Source organism: Seriola dumerili, unplaced genomic scaffold (assembly GCF_002260705.1).
Source record: "Seriola dumerili isolate Sdu_G_001 unplaced genomic scaffold, Sdu_1.0 BDQW01000110.1, whole genome shotgun sequence".
NCBI lineage: Eukaryota > Metazoa > Chordata > Actinopteri > Carangiformes > Carangidae > Seriola > Seriola dumerili.
Window position 1 is genome coordinate 5,395,106 of NW_019174365.1, and position 21,334 is coordinate 5,416,439.

At 39.1% G+C, this 21,334-nt stretch overlaps 2 protein-coding genes across 4 annotated transcripts; both read left to right on the plus strand.

The window, feature by feature from the left end:
* The first annotated feature begins 3,368 nt into the window (after positions 1-3,368).
* On the plus strand, positions 3,369-12,356 carry rprd1a (regulation of nuclear pre-mRNA domain containing 1A). 3 transcript variants are annotated; one of them, XM_022747259.1, is made up of 8 exons: positions 3,369-3,742; positions 6,607-6,736; positions 7,058-7,164; positions 7,534-7,628; positions 7,884-8,010; positions 9,294-9,469; positions 9,640-9,652; positions 11,236-12,356. In XM_022747259.1, the coding sequence occupies exons 1-8, from the start codon at positions 3,592-3,594 to the stop codon at positions 11,247-11,249; spliced, it is 813 nt and encodes a 270-aa protein (XP_022602980.1). In that variant the 5' UTR covers positions 3,369-3,591; the 3' UTR covers positions 11,250-12,356. The 3 variants fall into 3 exon arrangements, with proteins under 3 accessions (XP_022602980.1, XP_022602978.1, XP_022602979.1); XM_022747257.1 differs by lacking the exon at positions 9,640-9,652; XM_022747258.1 differs by lacking the exon at positions 11,236-12,356 and having other exon boundaries at positions 9,640-10,016.
* Positions 12,357-12,641: 285 nt separating this feature from the next.
* LOC111223348 lies at positions 12,642-21,215 on the plus strand. The gene is made up of 13 exons (XM_022747452.1): positions 12,642-12,883; positions 13,302-13,370; positions 15,408-15,432; positions 17,418-17,504; positions 17,584-17,723; positions 17,840-17,959; positions 18,083-18,128; positions 18,533-19,448; positions 19,578-19,698; positions 19,826-19,891; positions 20,011-20,112; positions 20,221-20,479; positions 20,920-21,215. Exons 1-13 carry the CDS (start codon positions 12,830-12,832, stop codon positions 21,120-21,122), a joined length of 2,208 nt encoding a protein of 735 aa, XP_022603173.1. The 5' UTR covers positions 12,642-12,829; the 3' UTR covers positions 21,123-21,215.
* The last annotated feature ends 119 nt before the right edge of the window (positions 21,216-21,334 follow it).

Below are 21,334 nucleotides of genomic sequence, written 5' to 3' on the forward strand. Positions count from 1 at the left end.
TCTGACCAAAGGTTCAGTGCTGCTGGCGAGGATGTCTTTCAGTGAGGACAGCCTCCCTATGTCATATTCGCATTCATCGGCCTCAGACCTCATTCCACCGCCAGAGTCCCAGACAGAGGACTGTGAGTTGGACTATGACATTGGATCATTTGCACTTAACAATGAACACACCGCAATGTGTACAAACTCACAACTTCAGCAACACCTCTATAGTGGAGATGCAGAGGCTGATCAATACAAGGGACCAGAGAGAATCTTCACAGGCACTCGGTATCAAGAGGTGGATGGTTCCTTCAGTATTAATGAAGACTCCAGCCAGTCTGAAGACATAACTTGGAAAAATGACCAAAAGGTTTATGGGGAGAGGAATTATGACAGACAGCATGGTTCTCAAGAAACATCAAGTATGAACTTCACTGAAGAGTTTAAAAATGAAGGCCTACAGAAACAAAACGAGGAGTTGCTGCATGCTGTGTCCCACATTCAGGACTGGTCATCTTATAATTCTTCCTACAGACCTGAGGAGGGTTACGCTGTGCAGTGGTACAATTCTGCTTCACAGAGTAAGGTTGGTACAAGAGGGGAAGTGCCAAGAGAAGAGAGACAGGAGATGAGCTCAGGTTCTGCCCAATGTTATTACAAACAACAGCCCCAAAACCAGTACATGGCAGCAGATCATACAAGTCTTCTGACAGTCGATGTGGAGCAACATGGTTTATCTGGTGAATCATCTTGTTTAGATGCTGCTGGGATCAAAATGTATCCTCAGTTAGATTTCCTTGCTCACAGTGGCAGCAGTGCACCTCAGCCTAGGGTACAGTTTCTTGAGACTGAACAGGGACAACTGCAAACATACATGGAGTTCACTGCCAACCATCTCCAGACAACTCCACAAAGTTATAGGATGCAACCTTTGGCCTATCAAACCATCTACAGAGGCCATGGGGTAATGCCTAACCCCAATTATAGTCATGTACCTAAGGCAAATCCTGACCATCACTTTCCACATCCAGGCAGCAGCAGCAGCAGCGGTGGTTGTGGTGGGGGTATGTCCCAATCGAATGCTTTTATCCCACCTGTGCAAGCTCTGTGTTATGGAACCTACTCTGATCCCAATTTCAGAGACACAGGGTTGCCAGGTTTGATGATTTCAAAAAGTGTAGATAGAACAACTCCATTTATGTGTGCATATCCCAATTTTAATTCAGCATACATTGCCACACCTTATGGAGACCACAGTTCTACTCAATGGAGTGGTGTCCCCATTGAATGAAATCACACTTAGATGGTCCAGCATGAGATTATGTTCATTTAAAACAAATGTATCTTGTTTCTGTCAGTAATGGGTATTAATTAATGAAGATATGTTTTGCCTGTAGTGAGAGAACTGTTAAAGCCTCTGAGATCAGTATTCAGCTTTGTCCCCTTTCACTTTCAGCATTATTTTGTATGAGGTTTTTTTTTCTTAATGAAACTGACAGGAGATTTTGCATTAATGGAAATCTAAAAACAGATTGGACTTTGGACCATCAACATGAAATAAGTCTAGATTGTGACATTTTCTTTGACATGTTTAGAAGTGTTTTAGGTGAAATTGTAGCCGTTATATTATCTGGTTACATTAAAAACAAAACCTAGTGCTGTCTGAAATTATAGATATTTATAATGATAGCCTATGTTATTCTTATGAGAATTGTAAGTGACTCAATATCACAGGCAGAATTGGAGATATTGATATCATCTAAAGTGAAAGGTGCTGAAGTTTATTGATATATTTCTAGGTTCACATGCGTTCTAACCAAGTGAGGGTGAGAAACATTCTTTAATATTGAGCATCAAAGGCTGTATAGCAGCTGGCTGTCATAGTTTCAAATCACATAGACTATGGTTTGTGGTTGTCACTAAATGAATTTAACTGCTACATGTTCTGTTTCTTTTTGACCATTGTGCCAATGCGACTGCACATATGTATAACCTGAGCCTGACTAACTCAGAGAATTTGTCATGAAATGTCAGATGTGCTGCTTAACCAGTTGTTACTGAATAAAGCACTGCTGAGGTTATTTGGATGATTTTACCCCTTTTTCTGATTGTGTGCAGCACTAAAGACGGTGTATTTATGTTGACTGTATATAGACTGACTATAGATTTCTTTGTTAGTTGGAGTACACATGTCTTTGAGCATAGACTGTAAAGTTCTTTTTAGTTTTTGAGTAGTGAATTTTAGTTTCAGTGCAAGGCGATATTGTAAGGTGCCTTTAATACAGTTACTTTGTTGGAGTTTGTTGTACTTAAGTTTCCAGTCTCAGCAGAGCCCTCTTAAACTTTGACCAAACATGGCTCTGTATGTCCATGTCTTCTAATGCTCCACTGATTCCATCATAAAAAGGAAACTGCACTTGAAGATTCTGACATACCATGACCAATGTAAAAGTACTTAAAGAATTGCCATTCAATACAAGGTTAACTCAGCAGTGTTAACTTTATAAAAATCCAATTAACGGATGATCACTCAGCAGGGATACACTAGGTTGCTATAAAACAGATTTGGGAAATGATGTAAGTGATGAATACATCACACTAACAATGTAAGGCTATAAAACATTGAATGTCCAAAGGCTTGTTATCAGCTGGTATAACAATGCAACTGCCTAATGATGTGGTGCATAATAAATATGTTTTGTAAACTTGCAAATGTCTTAGTTTCCTCATTTAAGAGGTTGAATTGTGTCAGATTCAGAATCAGACAACTTTATTAATCCCAAGAGAGGTAATTATTTTTGCAGCTTTTCCAGTCCATACACAAAACTTCACAAATTCACAGGTAAATTAGTTATATTATATGTCAGAAGCAACAGATCAACATCCATGGGTCAATATATGTATGTTGTCCTCCTTCCCTAAATCTATTGAGATCAGTATTCAGCTTTGTCCCCTTTCACTTTATCGGATTATTTTGTATGATAAAATGTTTTCATGGATGTGTCAGCCAGATTTAAGGTAGAAATAAAAGTGAACATTATGAAGGATGTTGAAAGTGGATTGTTGGAGAGATTTGATTGTCAGTGTGCGTTAGTCTACAGAACTTCCGTCAGCGATAACCCTACAATAAACATACATACATTGGAAAATTTATTTCATGTTTCTACTTTTACAGAGACTGCCAGGTCCTATCAGTTGCGGTCAAATAAGTCATCTGATTAACAGAAAAGTATGACCTACATGCGAAATATATGACATGAGAGCGAATGCTTCGTCATATATATCAGCCGGGCAAATTTTCGTAATAGGTGCTATTATTTCCATCTGACTTGAACGCAACATAGCTGTCGTAACGGATGCGCCTCTTGCAGACTGCTGTGGTTTGTCCTAAGCAAAGCCAGCGAGGCAACCCCCCTTTAACACTACCTAGACGACGGCGGTAGCTAGTTAGCATAAATTCCTTGTCTCTACCATAGGAAAGGTACCGTATGGCATTTAATTTGGATGGCTAAAATTCTAGTAGTGACTGGTTAACTGTAGATAAATACATCTGGGAGGAACCTTGAAGCTGCCTCTCCCAGTTTCTCACACTCCCCTAATCTCGTCGATATGTCAGCTTTCTCTGAGGCGGCTTTAGAAAAGAAACTGTCCGAGCTTAGTAACTCTCAGCAAAGTGTGCAGACGTTGTCGTTGTGGCTCATTCATCATAGAAAACACTCGAAGACCATTGTCAACGTTTGGTTCAACGAACTAAAAAAAGGTAAGAATGACATAAGCTAGCTAGTTCATCGTAATAAAAGACAGCTAACATGCTTATACAAGTTAGATGTAGCTTCTGTCTACAGGAGCTGGCTAACTTTGGCTATTTCGTTATTAGAAATTTCACCAAACGTGTTAAACAACGGATCGTTGTTAGCACAGCAATTGCTAACGCTAGCCAACTTTCGTGCAATACCAGTTGAAAGGGATTTAACTCACCAGCATTGTCTAACAGTAAGGCTAACCTAGCATTTGACCACGTTATCTACCTAACGCTGGTTTGTTTTTGTTACAGCCATGTTTAGACTAGTTCAGACGCTGCACATTGACGCCGTGGCTTTCTAAATTTATACATCGTTAGCCTTGGTAAATGAGTCCCTAAATTGTTTAGCCCTGATGCAAGACCGTCATACTAACTGTGTCCTGAAGCTATTGAAGTTGACCCCCACAGTGCAGATATTAAATTCACATTAAGCTGAATTCCTTAAAGCTGTAGTAATAAAAAATACATATATATCTTAACAATTGAACGAATGGTCATGTGTAAATTGAAAGTGGTTGCTTATAGTGATGAACCCACAGAGAATTATCACCCAACTTAGCAGTTACTCTGAGCTCCACAGGGCGTTTTAGCTTCTTTCAACTCATCGTTTTTGTTTTGTCCTGACAAAAAACCGCTGTTTTCAGAGGTAAATATCCAATAGTTCCACTGTATGCTACTTGTCCAGCACCAAATGGCAGTCTGACAAAGTTATCATTTAGTATTAAGCAGCTTGAAATCTAGATATTTTGCTCTAGAGATAGTGGAGACCAAAACTGAGCATCAAGACTGAATGGTAATATAGCAACTGTAGAAGGTCACTGTGGTTTACTGCTTGTTCTACTGCCCCCAAGTGCCCAAGAAATCACTTAATTCAGCTTTGACAAACAAATGATAAAGGTATAAAGTATGAATTTGTGAGAGGAATAATAATGAACAAGGAACTAATTATGCTCCTTTATGGATTTTATGAATCGTACTAACTTTTATTAAAGACTTAGTTGTGCTGTCATTTTAAATTCTCCTATTTTCTCCTCATTGAGAGCTGAGAAGTTCACCTTTCCTCAAACGATTTTAACACTTTTAATGTTCCACTTTTAATGAACTCAATGAACACTGAATACCAGATATTAATGGGTCACTAGGGTAGCTTGACGGGCCTGGATCAGGACTATCGATAACTTAAACTTAAATGTTAAAAGTTGGCTAGGGCTACTCATGCTACTACTGCCGTGTGTAGTTGCTGGGATGGATTTACATTTCTCCTGGGAGTTTTAGCTGGGCCAATAGTGGCCTCTCAATCATTTCTTTTTCATAATTTTGTTCCCTCTTTCCCTCTCCTTCTTGCAGTAGCACAAGCATACTAAAATATGTCCACTGAAACTTTATGGATGCAAAATACTTTATGGTCAAAATCAGTCTGAAATACTTTAAGGTGGAGCGAGTCGATGGCATCAGAAGGAGTGATATAAACTATATTATTGTTTACTAAAGTTGTACTGTGACTGATACTTTATCTTTGACAGTATTAAAATCTTATGATTTTGGTTTATGTAAATGCATAACTCCGTCAAGCAGTTAAGACACCACTATGATAACAACAAACTATTTTACAGCTTTTTTTGACATACACCGAATAATAAACGCATTGTAACCTCTGATTTGCTATGGTAGTTATGTTATTAATATGTAAATGTATTTTTGGCTTATTTGAATTTTATTTTGAATTTTTGGGTCATTATCACCACAGGTTCATAAAACATCATGTGTCACACTGTCTTTCACAGCAAAAAATTATACAGAATGTGTAACTAAACGTAAGGGGTGGCTTGTGTTTTTTTTTTTTTTTAAGTGTCTTTGTATTAAGGTGCCATTCAAGGTGTGTCAGATGGAAGGTTCACTAACCTGCCATTTATTACTGATTAACAGTACATGCTGGCTCTAAATTTATTGACTAGATGCAGTTATGATACAAGTACGTAATTGAGCTGTTCAGAATATTTTTTGGAATTAGTATTAAAAAGCCTGTTGTATGGACATTAGGTGTTGCTGTAGTTGTAGCTAATACAGGCACACTTTCCCTTGGGGTGCTACTCAACAACCTAATGATATCTCAAGTGGATGTTGTATTTTAGGAGGACTGTCTGAGGACTGAAAGGAGTGTGCAGTGTTAATAGCAATGGGGATAGAGATGGCACATTTCTCTGGAGCTTTAAGCTTAGCTCACTGTTGACTGTGACCTGTCCAAAAACAACAGACATATGAATTATTACATGTATGTTGTCAATGTTCCACAAAGTACTTGCTGGTGGATAAAATACAGTGGGAGAAGATATACAAAACAAGCTGTAAAATTAGAGGAAAAAATTAAAGAAAAAGTATCTGTGACATTAAATTTTTAAATCTTCCAGTCCTTGAGGCTTCAATTAAGTTATAGTGAAGAATGAACTGACTAAGTGGTTGTTACTTTATAGATTTTGCTCTTAGTCATGAATAATTCCAGTGAGGTGATTTGCTGTCTTTGATAAATAGAAAAGATCAACCCTATTCGCATCGTGGTCTGGCTTATTGGGAAAAACATGGCATTGTATTAATAGTTTGGTATCTCTTTCTTCTAATCATCTCACTGATTGAAATGAAATCAGTAATGTTTATTTTTAGTAGGTCAATTAATAGATTGTTATAATTAAGATTATGCTATGTTACCCCAGAAACAAATTTTATGCATTGAAACCTATCAACGTGTTGCTCAGCCTAAGGTTCAGTCTCGTATATCATAACCAAATGCTCCATAGTAATGTGTGTCTACATCTGAATGCTTGCAGCTCAGGTGTCACGCAAGTTGACCTTCCTTTACTTGGCCAATGATGTCATTCAGAACAGCAAGAAAAAAGGACCAGAGTTCACCCAGGACTTTGCACCGATCATCATTGATGCATTCAAACATGTATACAGGTCAGATTCAACATTAATATTTTAACAACATGTGTTGCTGAGTCACCTTTTTTAGGATTCAGTGATAGGTTTGTTTGTTTTGCTCACTGGTTCATTTTTTTTAAATTATTGAATTGTTATAGAAAATTGTGTTTTTCTAAAATGAACCAGGAAATTGCTAGGCCAGATTTCTCCAAGAATAATTTCTGAAGTTCTTACGAATAGCAACTGAAAATGATATTACCATGCATGCAATATGTATGGCATATTGACATTAAAGAGCCATTAAAACAAAGCTGTTTTAAAGTGTGCATGTCTGTAATGTACTATGTTCCTGTCCAGAGATGGCGAGGAAGGCTGTAAGAAACAGTTGGGTCGGGTTTTGTCCATCTGGCAGGAGAGAGCTGTGTACGAGAACAACCTGCTGGATCAGCTCTCACAAGTACTATGTAAGTTGATTTGATACTAACCTTTGCTGGTATAGCTTGTAGGAGTGCTCAACACCCAACCATGTCTACAAATTTGCTCCTCACAACAATAAGCTAATGTGACTGCTTACCCTGCCAATCTGTGGCTTTAAACCTGACTTGATTAAATTTGATCATTAACATTTCAGGTGTATATATATAATACACACACACACACACATGCTCCATGGCTAATCTGCTTTGTGGCAAGACGGTGACTGGTGACTTTGAAATTGGGCAGTTGCATTCTCATTCATTACATAAAATGTTCACCATTTCATTTGAGTTAGAAAACTAAGTTCTCTATCTAATGCTTTTTGTTGCCTTCTGCTCTTTTCTTATAAATCCCAGATGGAGAAAAGAAGGCGAAGAAGAGGTCATATGAAGAAATCCAACCAGATGATGAAGACTTTGCCTCTCAGAGCTCCCCAGCTGAGCCCCCACAGGTGTTGTTCTAGACAAACAGTGTAGCCATAAATACAGGATTTTAATGAAATGATACTGTAAACCACAGAGATCATTTAATGATACGTTTTACAGTTGATACAGCAGCTTCTGAATGGATGTGTGTCTTGATACTTCCTTTCTCTGCTACCTATCAAATGTTTATGTTTGACACATACTTAATCTTAACTAGTCATTTACCATACCCTCTTCTTTTACTTTTCTCTTCCCTTTGTTCGCTTCACCTGCTACCTCAGACAGCAGAGTTAATCCGAGCTCTGCAGGAGCTGGAAAATGCGGCCTCTGGCGACTCAGTGCTGCGTCAGCGAATCTCTTCCCTTCCTGCTGAGGTGCAGGACACGTCACTGCTTCACAGGATCACAGGTGGGAGGCAGGACACAGCACATTATTGTGTACTGTATATACACTCGGGCATGGAGCACTTTATTAGGAACACCATACGAATACTCGATAGGGCCTCTGTTTGTATTTAAAACAGCCTCAGTTCTTTGTGGCATGGATTACACAAGATTTTGGAAATGTCCCTTTGATATTCTAGTGCATATTGACATGATTACATCACAGCATTTTTGCAGATTTGTCATTTGCACATTCATGCTACCAACCTCCGGTTCTACCACATCCCAAAGATGTTCTACTGAATTCAGATTTGGTGACTGGGGAGCTTGCTTTGTGACCTGGTGTCATGCTGGAAGTAGCCATTAGAAGATGGTAAATTGTGGCCAAACAGGGATGCACATTGTCACCAACAATACTCAGATAGGCTCTGACAGTGAATGATTGGTATTAAGGGATCCAAAGTGTGCTAAGAAAGCATTCCCCACACCATTACACCACCACCAGACTGGACTGTTGACCATCTCTGTGCCTCAGCAGAAATCCAGATTCATCTGACCAGATTCATCTCACCACAGTTGTAAAGAATGCCTATGAGTTACCATAGCCACAAGACGCCTCTTTCCGCAGAAGTTTTGCTCACTGGATGTTTTTGGTTTTTCGCACCATTCTGAGTAAAACTCTAGAGACTGTCTGTCTCAACCAGCCCGTCTGGCACCAACAGTCATGCCACAGTCACTGAAATCACATTTCCCCCATTCTGATGTTTGATGTGAACATTAACTGAAGCTCCTGACCTGTATCTGCATGATTTCATACATTGCACAGCTATCACATGACTGGCTGATAGGATATTAAGCAAATGTACAGGTGTTCCTAATAAAGTGCTTGCTGAGTGTACATGCATTCGAGTTTACTGCGGATTAATATACAGTGGATGATTTTTCTAGATAAGGAAACATTTATTTTCACTGAAATTTAAAAAAAAAAAAAAAAAATTTGGTTAAAGCCATCTAAACCATTTTGATATTTTGCAAGGCTACACAGGACAGCTCCCTTGCCTTCATCTCAACAGACAAACACTACAAACTGAAGTTCACTTGAGCAGGACACTCAAACTAGAGTGATTAAAAAGGGCAAAAAATGCTTCAATCCATCATAGGAAACAATGTTTGAGTTGCAAGTGATTACACAGTAGCTATTTACCTTAACCGGGAATGATAGATAACTGAATGACCTCTAGCTGAACCCTCTACACTGGTTATTGTTAAGCATTGTGCCCTGCTCTCTGTATGCTCTATGTGATTTAGATAAAGAATCAGGGGAGCGGCTCTCCCGGCTGGTGGAGGAGGCCTGCATGCTGCTAGCAGACTACAGTGGCCGCTTGGCAGCAGAAATAGATGATAGGAGGCAGCTCACGCGCACACTAACGGTCTTCCTGCAAAGCCAGAAGGACGGCTTGGCCCAGAACGAACAGAAACTTGAAGTGCGTAAATCATTTTTCTTTCTTTCAATTAGTTTATCTGTGTATGTCTTGTCCACCTCGCCTTTATGTCATTAATATTCATTCTTGGTGTTCATCTCTCTATGTAGCTGCATGCTCACACGTCTTGTTTGCCCATGTTTTGAAGTAACATTTCTTTTCATGTATTTCAGCATGTTTCATACAGTAAGTACATCTGCGGTGTGCCTGTTTTGTTACTCAACCAGACTGCAGATTTCAATGAGTGTTAGACCCTCTGGCTTTACTAACAGGAAACATTCCTAATTAGATACACACATCCAAGTGAGATTTTCCTATTGTCACAGGGAAATGCTTGTCCTTTGAGCCTTTTTTAGTTAGCTCACTTCACTTAGCGCACTTCCTACAAGATGAGTATCGACCAAAATACTGTGTGATGAAGTCTTTTAACCTAGAAAAACTTCTCTGCAGATTTTGTTTTCTTATAACCATGCTTTTTTGTGGTGACAATAACTGTCCAGCCTTTATTCACAGGATACCAAGAGGATAAAGTATCTCATATTTGTATCTTCACTCAGTCAAGTCTCTTGTAATAAAAAAACTGAAAATAAAAAATCAAAATAATTTTGTGAGTGCTTTTATTTTGCTTTAACACTTGCAGCTCCTGGTGGTGTGTTCAGTTTGAATTTTCAATTTCAAAGATGTTCTATGACAACAGTATTTACAGCTTTTTTTTGTGGTATTGACACAGTAAATGCTAGCTACACATTCTAGGTTTTGAATTGAGCTAAATTCAACAGAAGTTGCAAATAGAGAGAAACTCACGTTATAACAGGTCAAACCAAAAATGTGAGAAAAGAGATGTCAAGTTTTTGTTATCTTGGTATAGACACAAATGAAAAGACACAAGTGTATATTTTTCATCCTGTGACCTGAGAAAATGTGTTCTGCTTGCACAACACACCTACGCATCAGCTGTCCCACAATCGTATATAATAACAGCTTAAAAGTGATGTGTGCAACCAAGCTGGTGCAGAGATGAAACATTTGAGTTGCACTTGATCTTTTAAGGTGCTAAAATTATTGCATATACATGAATTAGGTGAAATTCTTTCATTTTCTGACTGTTTCAAGTGTTGTCATGGCCCTCGCTAAATTTCATACACTCCCTAACATGCCCTTTAGATATAATACCTTTTCAGCTGTTTTGTTGTAAATCAAGATGTTAAAAACCCTTAGATACTTAAGTTTTCTTAGTTTTCAGTGACTTGTCAGATGTTTCATAGATGTATGTGAAAGTAAACCAAGAAGTTAGACAAGTTAGTCATAAACCCGAGGTAAATATAGTGAGATATGTGATATCTTTAAATCTCATCCTACATTCAATAGTTTGAAAGAGGACAGACTTGAATGTGTTAAAAGCTCACACAACCTTTTTACATTTATATGGCAGTTTTTCAAATGAGAGTAATTGTAAGGGACAACACAAACATGTTTGGTGGAATTCTTTGGCCAGGAATCCAAACTTGTAAACTAACTAATACCACGTTCTGTAATGTAGAATGCAGTACAAAGTTAGCATGATATTTACTAATATTTCTATTTTTATGCAATCTTCATATCCTTGATTTAAATTTTCTGATTATGTTAGTCCTTATCACTGTTTACTTGCCACAAGTTGTGTTCCCAAAAAATTGCTGATGAGGCTTTAAAAAAAAAATCTAAAAATTGCAATGACACTTTAGGATCTTGTTGTTCTGACAGACCTTTTCTGCTGTGCACTTTTTCAGGAATACAAACGTAAACTGGCGAGGGTGACCCAGGTCCGGAAGGAACTGCGTTCGCGTCTGAACAATCTTCCAGGAGGACTCTACAACTCTTCAGACTGACTGAAGTTTCACCTCCTGACCTTATACCTGACCCTCCTGCTACTGAAACATCTCAACATTGTCTCTTAGATATTTGATCAGTAACATTGCCATAGCCCTCTGTTTTTGATTTTGGAAAGTGTCTGTGTGTCCCTGTATGGTGACCTATGGTTCTCATGCTGTCTTGAACAGATTATTTATCCACATGGCTTTTATTAACAGAAATGTCTTTTTTCTGTCTGTCTGTGAGCTCATATCTTTGTGCTGTATGTTATCGGTACACTGTACATGAAGATTTATAATCATCAGACACAGGCCTCTCATGCTCTGGCCCCTGCCCATCTAACTTTTACAGCTTTAAAGTGGTATGGATGATGCTGGTGTAATATTTTTGTATTTATAGTGACTTAAGATAATGCACCAGAGAATATCCCTTTAGTTTGATCATTCATAATGATTTTCAGTATTTTGGATTGCTATCATAACTTAAGTTTACTCTATCTTTCTCACTCTTGGTTGTAGATTACTGCTGCAGTTTTTCAAAATGGGATCATTCTTTTAATGGCCTCTGAAGCGAAAGGTGTGCTTGTGAAATCATTGGGATAATTTGAAGCTGAGTAGTAAACCATGTTCCTAAAAGCAAACATGTAATTATAATTTACATAAAGCCTCTTTGTGAGAGGGGTGTGTAAATCATTGGTAAGTGTACATATTCTAAATTGCATGTAAATATGATGGAGTTGTACCTTTAAGTGCTCATGATTTCTCTCCATGTGAACATGGCTTGGACATGGTCATTCAGACAAATTACTGATTTACCTCTGTACAATGATATGTTTGTAGTTGCCCATACCTACATGATAAGGAAATACTGAGTGAAGGAGTCTGATGTCTTGTTAACTATAACATTGTTTCATAGTTTTATCCTTATATCTACTGAACGCTGTGCTGATGCCTCACACAGCTCGAGAAGTGCCCCAGTTTCCAAAGCCAGGCTTAAAAGCAGCTGTTTGTTTTTGTAACTATGGAGCAAATTATTCTAAGAACCAAATAAACAGAAAATGTATAAATCTTTGCAGTCCTGTCTGTGGTGTATGACAATGAATTTGATTTCAGTTGTGGTCGTGTCCTACAGGGGGCGTAAACGGACGCCCATTAACGTTTCCACTGTTTTCTACGAGGTGCGCTCGTTTCTTACACCTTAACAATTAAAAAAAAAAAACAGAGGTGGTGCGGTATTAAGATGACGCCACTCATGTGGGCTTCCTGGGGCCAACTGTACAAACCCACAGGAAGCAAGCTAGTTTTGTAAACGGAAGTAACTAGTGGAAGGCAATGTAAAATGTCGCTATATTATAAACCAAACATAAACTAATTTATTAGCAAACTACGAATTGCTAGCATTCACGTATTCATGGGCTTGGTTAAGTTCGCTAGCTATTAAACGTTTTCTAAGCTACTAGCGGTTTCATGAGAGGTCGGCGTTTACTCCTTGTTAGTCGTAAAACGTCCAACAATGGAAAAGCTCGAAACACCTTACGATGTTGAGGCTGAATTTATTGAGTGCACGGTAAGCTAGCTACCCTTAGCTGCACTTAATGAAGGCTGCAAGGTTCAAGATAGAATTGCAGCATGGATTTCACAAACGTTTACCGAGTGTCTACACTCGGTTGCTAGTTAATAAGCTAACTAGTCATACCTAATGTGGTTTAATAGATCAGACCTAACATAAGCCAGTCCTTCATAAAGACTATAATCAGTTTCTGCTGAAAAAGCTTAAGATGTGGATTCGACCTACTAGTTATTGCTGAGATTGTGGTTTGTGGTGCTGTTGACGTAGAGATTTTATCCACCTCATTTATTGCTAGGTGTATAGGCTAAGGACTGTCTTATATAAGCCGTGTCTACCCAATACACTGGCATCTGACTGTTTATTATACCATTGTATGTAGCTCTGATACTGATCACGGTTTTCTGTTTTACTCCAGGTCTGTGATAAATCCATAAGAGGAGAAACCTTGTACAAGATTCACCTGACCACACCAGGGCACATAAAGGTACACAGCATCATTTATTGGTGCAGAAAGCTATACAGTCTTAAAGTTGTGCCGAATATTAACATACTAACTAAACTAAAATAGCAAGTTGTTAGACCGATAAATTAATGAGCAATTTTCCAGTGACTAGTCTTTTTAATTTGACCTGCTGATTGTCCTTTACAGTCAGTCACAAGTTTTCCACAGGTTCAAGCCAAAACTCGTAGCAGCAAACAAGGGGCGTCCCAAAGTGATATGTCACTATCTTTCCAAGTTGCTGACAACATCTGTGGACCGTTGGTTAATTTCTCTTGTATTTTGCAGCCTGTCTGCTTGTGTATCTTACTTATTTCTGTTCTGAATAATCTGGTGGTACAGTTAGTTCCAGATCAGTGACAATAACAGGAAAAAGGTGTTATACATTTCTTCTGATTGAGGCTTGAAGCTGAAATTCTGTGCACATTTACATTTGCACTATAGTGTTCAGGCACTTCTTTAACAACAACAAGCAAACAGGCAAAATGAATGCTTACCAGTTTTTGTCTTTGACCATCGTGAAGACAAAGTCCAGGTCATTCTGGATGACTACTGTGTCTTTGGGGTGTACCCAACTGTATCCTGCAGTTGGTTTATGGCACATGAGTAGGCAACATCTTAATGGATTAGACTGACTTTTAAGGCTTGGTCTATGTTTCCCTCATGTTGTCTGACATCATCATATGTGGACAGTTGTGATCGACACAAGAATCGTAGGGATTCATGTTTTTGAAAAACATGCTGTACAACTGCTTTGCATAAATCTCTTTCGGTCTCCTTTCCACGGTTTGTTTCATATGGACGAGCCACTTAAGCCACTGTCCCACGTCCACTTTAAGGTTTACATGTTCTGGAAATTTTCTCTTTTCATTTGGAAAAATATGTTTTCCAACTCCTTCTGGAAATCTTATTCCATGGCTTTTGATTTGACCAAAACTTGCAACACACCAAGGGCAAGCACATGTGAATAATGTTCTTGCACATGACTCACATGAAGTTTCATCAAACAGTTCAATGAGCCCATTCAACAGTTTGTAGTATATTGTCCTATTCTGAGAGCACCGACTGCCGACAGTGGATTGGCTGAAGCACAAGAAATTCCTTCTACTCTGAAGATTCATGTTTTGGTGGGCAAGTCTGACAACTGACTTCACTCTCAATGTTTTCCCAGTTTATACTGCTGGAAAGCTAGACATAGAAGACCGATAATGAATAAACATGGACCGTACTTCGACCAACTGAGCATCACAGATGCGAAGATGTTGTCCACACTGGCCGTGTTGCAGCTTCAGTCCTTAGACGGTGTCCATCGGGATGCGTTCAGCTACAGTACTGCTGCATGGTCAGCTGTGTTTTGGCAGAGCTCACTGCCTAGCCACAGTAACTGTAGGTATGCGTGCTTGTCTTGAGTTGCAGACATAAGTACCTCGGGTCAGAGGTACAAGGCCTGTATGTCTTGTGAGGCCTATTTCATCTGGGAGGATCATGTCTTATGGGAACAGGCTTTACATTATGTCTGACAATGAGAGGCCTTACCATACACAGACAGTTGAATCCAGCAGGGTTCATGTGTGAATGAAGCTTGAACATCAGTTCATGTCTCTTCTTGTTTGTGCTGAAGAAAACTGGGCACTGCTTATCTCTCTATCTCTATCTCTCTACATACAGACAGCCATTTTCACATTAAATTTGGTTTCAACTATTACGATAATCTTCTCCTAGTAAGGCGGCTTATTAGGTGCAGCTACGTGCAGAAGGACATGCTCCCTCCTCCTTAACTTCTTTATTTCCTTATGTACTTGTTATGAAAAAAAAGTCAAACTTAAAAGAAGACAGGTGAGCATATGTACCTTTACTACACCTCAAGTGAGCTGTGGTTTTGGTTAACAATAAAGTGCTAAAAAAATGTTTGGTTCCATGACATAACCCTTTCTTTTTTAGCAGTGGTGAGCTCTAACCAGTGTCCTGTTTACCCAGCACTGATTGACTTGATTTTTATTGCTCTCCTTTCATTCCTGGCAGAAAGAGGATGGCTTTGTTGCTGCGGGTAAGTAGACTTCATCTTCTTCTTCTATTCTGGCCTTGAGTGTATTTGCTGTCTGTTCACGTGAAGGTAATGGAGGTCAGTCTAGTCTGTTGTCTGCTTTTTTAATGGACAACATTTTTATTCCATCAATGGTTGTGATCCTCGTAGAATGATTTTGAACAAAAAAAAAATCAAAGAACATGTCATCGTTTGGACTGGATCATATTATATTGAAAAAATATGTTCCAGCACTTTAAAGGCAGGTATACAAATGTCATGGTTTCCCCTTAGTTTCTATTAAGGGGAACCTCAGACTTGCCTGCACAGAGCCCTGACCTTATCCCCTTGAACATGTTTGGGGTGAATGGGATGCCGTCCTTATTGCCCAACATCAGCCCCCGAACTCACTAATGTTCTTGTGGCTGAATCCAGGTTCCAAAATCTTGTGGAGAGCCTCTTGAGAAGAGCGGATGCTGCTATAGCAGCAGATTTATGCCCATGGTTTTGGACTGAGATGTTGAACATCACACAAGTGTAATGTTCTGTTGTCCACACACTTGACATAGAGTCTATGGCTCAACAGCTGCATAAATCCAGCACGTCTGATTGTCAGACTAATGCTGCACTTGTAATAAATGATGTGTCAGAACGGGCCCAGTTACACTGGGCAAAGGTAGCTCGAATGCCGCTAACTGGAGCTGATTGCTCGTTCAAGTCAGCAAAATCTCCGTTCTCTGACAGTGAACAACAGCCATTCCACTGTGTATCTTTACAATTGCCAGAGTGACAGTTGTTCTTGGTAGTTGAATCGTGCTGGGAAGAGTGAAAATCCTCAATGACTGATGTGAAGGCAGTGTACTCCTCGTTCCTTTTTATGTGCTGCACAAAATCAATCAGTTCAGGGTGTTCTACTGTAATCCCATAATATACGCTGGGCTTCTGTAACATTACCAGTTGGATGTGAAACAGCTTGTATAGTCCTGTCAAGTCACCGATTGTGTTGTTCAAAATGAGCTCAATTTGGACTGACAGGCTCTTGCATTTGCCAGCTGTAGAACACTGACGAGGCTACCAGGCTCATATCCAGTTGTTTTGGTGCTGGAACATCAATGAGCGCACCATCACTCAGCTGCAATCATCCTGACTCGGCTGGTTACTTGCTACGGAATTAGATGATGAAAGATGCGAGTAAACATCTCTGTACGTTTATGCAGAGAAGTTTGTTATAAGTAACCACAGGTTGCAGATGCTTGCACAGGAGCTGATGGGTACACTTAATGTCAACAACATATTATGCATCCCTGCACATCAAACAAGCTGATTGTTTGGTCCAACTTTCTGTTAAGAGGTGGGTTCAAAGGTGTGCACGCTCGCTAACATGCAGCCTGAAGAAGCATGTTCAAGAGTTACCTGACAAAAAATCATAGAGGAAAAACCATTTTCCTCTACTCTCCTCTCTACTTTTTTATTTTATAAGATGGCCATCACAGGAGGCCAAGGCTGTAGTGTCTCACTTTCTTGCAAAGTAAGTTTTTGTATTCCATAAAATCATCTTTGTCAACATTTCTTTACCTGAAGACTATTGCACAGCAACATAACGATAACAGAAGATTGCATCCCATGTTTGTTTCAAAGAGATGACTTTCGTGTTGGTGTAAGTAAAGCAGAATTTGAACTGAAGTGAAACGCTGTACCAGTGGAAATCGTCATGTATCTGAAGAAGACGCAGTGGGTTGTAGCTATACCTAAAATAAGTTACATTACAAATACATAAAAAAATTAGGAAGTGCATTAAAGATAAGGAACATTGCACTAGTATACTGTGAACTAACAGGCAAAGTGAGTCCGTCTTACACATGATATATGATGTCAGTTCAACAACACGGTAAATGCATTCTGCACTTATGTTTAAAACATGCACTGTACATACAATACCTTATGACCTTTAAAATCCTCTCTGTTGTAATATTTTCCTGTTGCTAACTACCAGTGTCTTGGTTTCTTAGGGCTTGCAGTCAGACAACACACCATACCCGAATTTAAGGACATTCTACAATATCTGGATTACTTGAAGCTTGATGAACCCATCATTGGTGAATACCCTGATACAATTTTTTTTTTTCCATTTTAATTTGATCCGTATTAACTTTTTTCTGCTTTTTTTTGTCTTAGGTTTGAGCTATTTGGATGAAGCCCCTGGTAATGACCAATACTCAGGCCCCAGATACTTATGTAGGCTATGTCATCTGACTACAAACCTACCAGAAATGGTCCACCATGTGATTGGACGTAAACACCGACAGAAATATGTGGTAAAGCACTGTGAACAATTTCAGAAAACTCTAGTTGAACTTTTTGAGTGTTTGCTTTGCTTTTTAATTCAGAGGATGAAAGAAAATGAGACTGTCTTACTTTTGTGTTTATGTAGGAATTGAAACGGCCAGACTTGGTGACCTGGGATAAACAATCCATAATAACCCAAGGAGGAAAGATCATACGAGCCAGAGCAGAAATAATAGAGAGACAGGATGGGCGAGGGAATCCAAATGTGAGACATACAGATTTCCGTAATCAGACATTTTGAATATTATTAAATATGTGTTTTTATAATTGCAAATTATTTTGGAGAGTAATATGTACGTTCTCTGTATTTACTTTTTTTGTGTTTCAGCCAATGGCCAAAAGAGGGACTGAAGGCAAGTTAAACATTTCAAAAGGTACGTTCATATTCATATCCATTTTTGTATTAAAAAGGCTAGAACGTAGGTGAACCATTGCTTTTGTCCTTAGTACCCGATTACTTTTAAGACAGACCTAAAAATTTGTGAACCTATCCTCTAAATTTATGACATACCTTTAATGTTTTTCAGGGAATCTAATATAATACATTCTAATTAAAAAACAGATCATACAAGCAATATTAAATTTAATAACTAACCACTACTATAAATCAGAAGAATACTTTGATCTAATTTCACCTGTGGTTGAAAAGTTTGAGTCACTGCATGTAGCATATGGTTGAGGGCCACTGCAGCAGTCAAGGAGCTATTTCTAATAACTATGCAAATGAGTATAATAAGTTATTTTTTACTTGAACTGTATGTTTACTTCTGTTCCATAGTTCCCCCAAGGCAGAAGCAAAATAGGGACCGGAATAACGCACAGAGTTGGACACAAGATGTACCAACACACTTACCAGACCTCAAGGACTATGAGGATAAGTACTCTCATCGAGGGAGACATCCCCCAGTTTACCCTGATATACCCCCATTCCACCCAGATGAACCTTACATGAACAGAGACAGACAGATGTTCCAACGGGAGGACAGTCTCAGTCGTGACTACACGGAAGAAGACCTGCACAGGGCAGATTACAGGGAAAATAATACATGCAGAGAATATATGGGCACTGATAATTGTAGGGAATATAAAGAGGAATATGTTGAAGATCTACAAAGAAGAGCCACACTTGAGCCAGGTGGAGTTACCAGGTATGATCCTAGGGAGGAGATGCCAATGCCCCATGGCCAGATTCAGCATGTAGAGTTTTACCCAGAAGAGGCTCCTCCTAACAGAGCACCCTACACAGAAAGAGATCCTCTGAAGGAGTTCTACTCTGAGGAAGTTCGGCGCAGGCGAGTTCGTTCTGAGTATCAGCCCGCACAGCCGTTGTACCCAGACAGTATGAACAGAGAAAGAAGGCAGGGATCGAGTGAACCAGAGGCCAAGAGGAGGAGCTTTCCCACACCTATTGAGAATGACCAAGCGCACGATCATTTATTTAATATTATCAAAGATTATCAGCACAAAATGAGAGAACCACATGAAGAGGTGGCAGTCTCTAACCCTGGGCTAAGCAGAACAGGAGCCCCTTACTCGCAGAGACGAGTGGAAGTTACCAGGACCATGTCTGGCATCCCAGAGCCATTCAGGCGCTTTCTGACCGGGGCCACTAATGATGAAGGACATGGTAAAAGAAAAAGAAAAAGCCGCTTCTCTGATGCCACTGCAGAGGAGGTGGAAATGACGAAGGAGATGTGAGTGATGCTGTCCCCAGTCATTTACCTGTAAAGCCTTAGAAATGTGAATCATTTATATTATTTGGCTGAACGGTTTGTGTTTTCAACTCCATACATTACTTTTCTGCACATGATTTCTTCTCTAAGGTTCAGTGATGAATATGGACCTCCAAATCCAAAGTTTGGTGGTCATCCTAGACCAGTTAGTGTACAATTGAGACCTGAAACCCATGGAACACAACATCCTGACCGCTACACAGAATCACAGGTAGATTGTTGTAAAATTAAGCTATTCTGATGAATTGTATCCTACCAATATTTTATACTTCTAACTACAGTAATCAAAAACATGTACTCACTTATTTAGTGTAATTTATGTCAAATGTTGCTTTTAGAGCCCACATCATACTCAAATCTACCAAAAAGGAGGCTCTGGATCAGAGGGTGTCTTTGATATGCTGGTAAGATCACGAATTAGTATTTGCAACACACACAGCGGAGAGGTGTCTGCTATGTGGCCTTTCATAGATTGGAGGATCTTAACTATGTCTTTTTCCCTTGTCACTTTTTCACCCTCAAGAAAAGCATTGAAATTGAGAATGCGGAAGAAGCTGACTTCCTGAAGAACAAACTTTGCAGCCTTCTGAGAGAATTCAAGACCAAAAAATCAGAGAAGGCTGTGGTATGTGTCACCATTCACGGGGCCAGTCTTCCTAATGAACATGCACTTTAATTCTGTCACTGCAAAACTGCAGAAATGAACTAAAGAAGAATCTGTTTGTTATTGTAGCAAAATAGCCAAGGTGGAGCAGCCCTCAACAACAATTACAACAGCTTAAAGCCGGACCTGCAGCTGTCTCCACAACAAAAGTATGAAAGAACCCTCAGAGAAGATTTAGACCTCAGACAACCACAAGACTTTTGTTTCAAAGATGATCACAGAGGACGAGGCTGGAAGCAGCATGAGTATATACCTGATGAACAGCTGCAAGAATACCACCGCCCTGTACACAGGGAACACAGACACACAAATAGAAGCCGTTATGAAGGTAATATAACTGTGCAAACTGTTTAGCTTCACATGAATGATTTTCTATATGCTGAAATGTAACATTAATATAAGCATGAATGTGTCAGTTCTTGAATACCTCAATAAGTTGTCAATTGGTTATATTTGGTCATATTTGACAAACTAGTCCTCATTAAAAGTATTGTATGGAAGAACCGTGAAATTTGTTACTTTCTGTTATGCACAATAATTCTGGAGGCAGTGTGTGAAGTGTGTGTAATTGTTTAAGTTCATCTTGTGATTTTATGATAAATGTATCTTTTGATGTACAGTAAGCTACATATTCTGATTCCTGCTGTCAAAAATAATTATTTATTTTCCACTTCCGTTTCATTTTATGTTTAAGTTCTTCTAATGTTTTTCTTTTCTTTTCTTTTGGGTGCTCTGAAATTTCTCGGACACCACATGCTACCCATCCAGATGACCCAGGACATTATGCTGAAAGGTTTCAAGAACCCATGCACCCTCGTGACTACCGACCTGCTGAGGAGTATTTTGACTCCCACTCTTCTTCACCTTCCCTACACATGGAACAAAATCCCAGGATGCACAGGGGCCCTCAATACTCCAAGAACCTGGACAAAATAACCTCCACCCTCCTTGAACTTGTGGCAAGGAAATAATCATCCAGTATATTTCTATAGATCAATACTTAATAGAATACTTTGTGAAAATATTATTTGTTGTTAAATTTCCTTCCACTTTTTTTTTTTTTAATTAGATTATTTGCCTTAGACTTTTGTGAATTTGGTTCTTTTCAAAATTTTCAAGTCTGATTGTTTATGTAAACATTAAAACATTTGTCTACTGCAGCTGTCATGTCTTTCAGATCTTT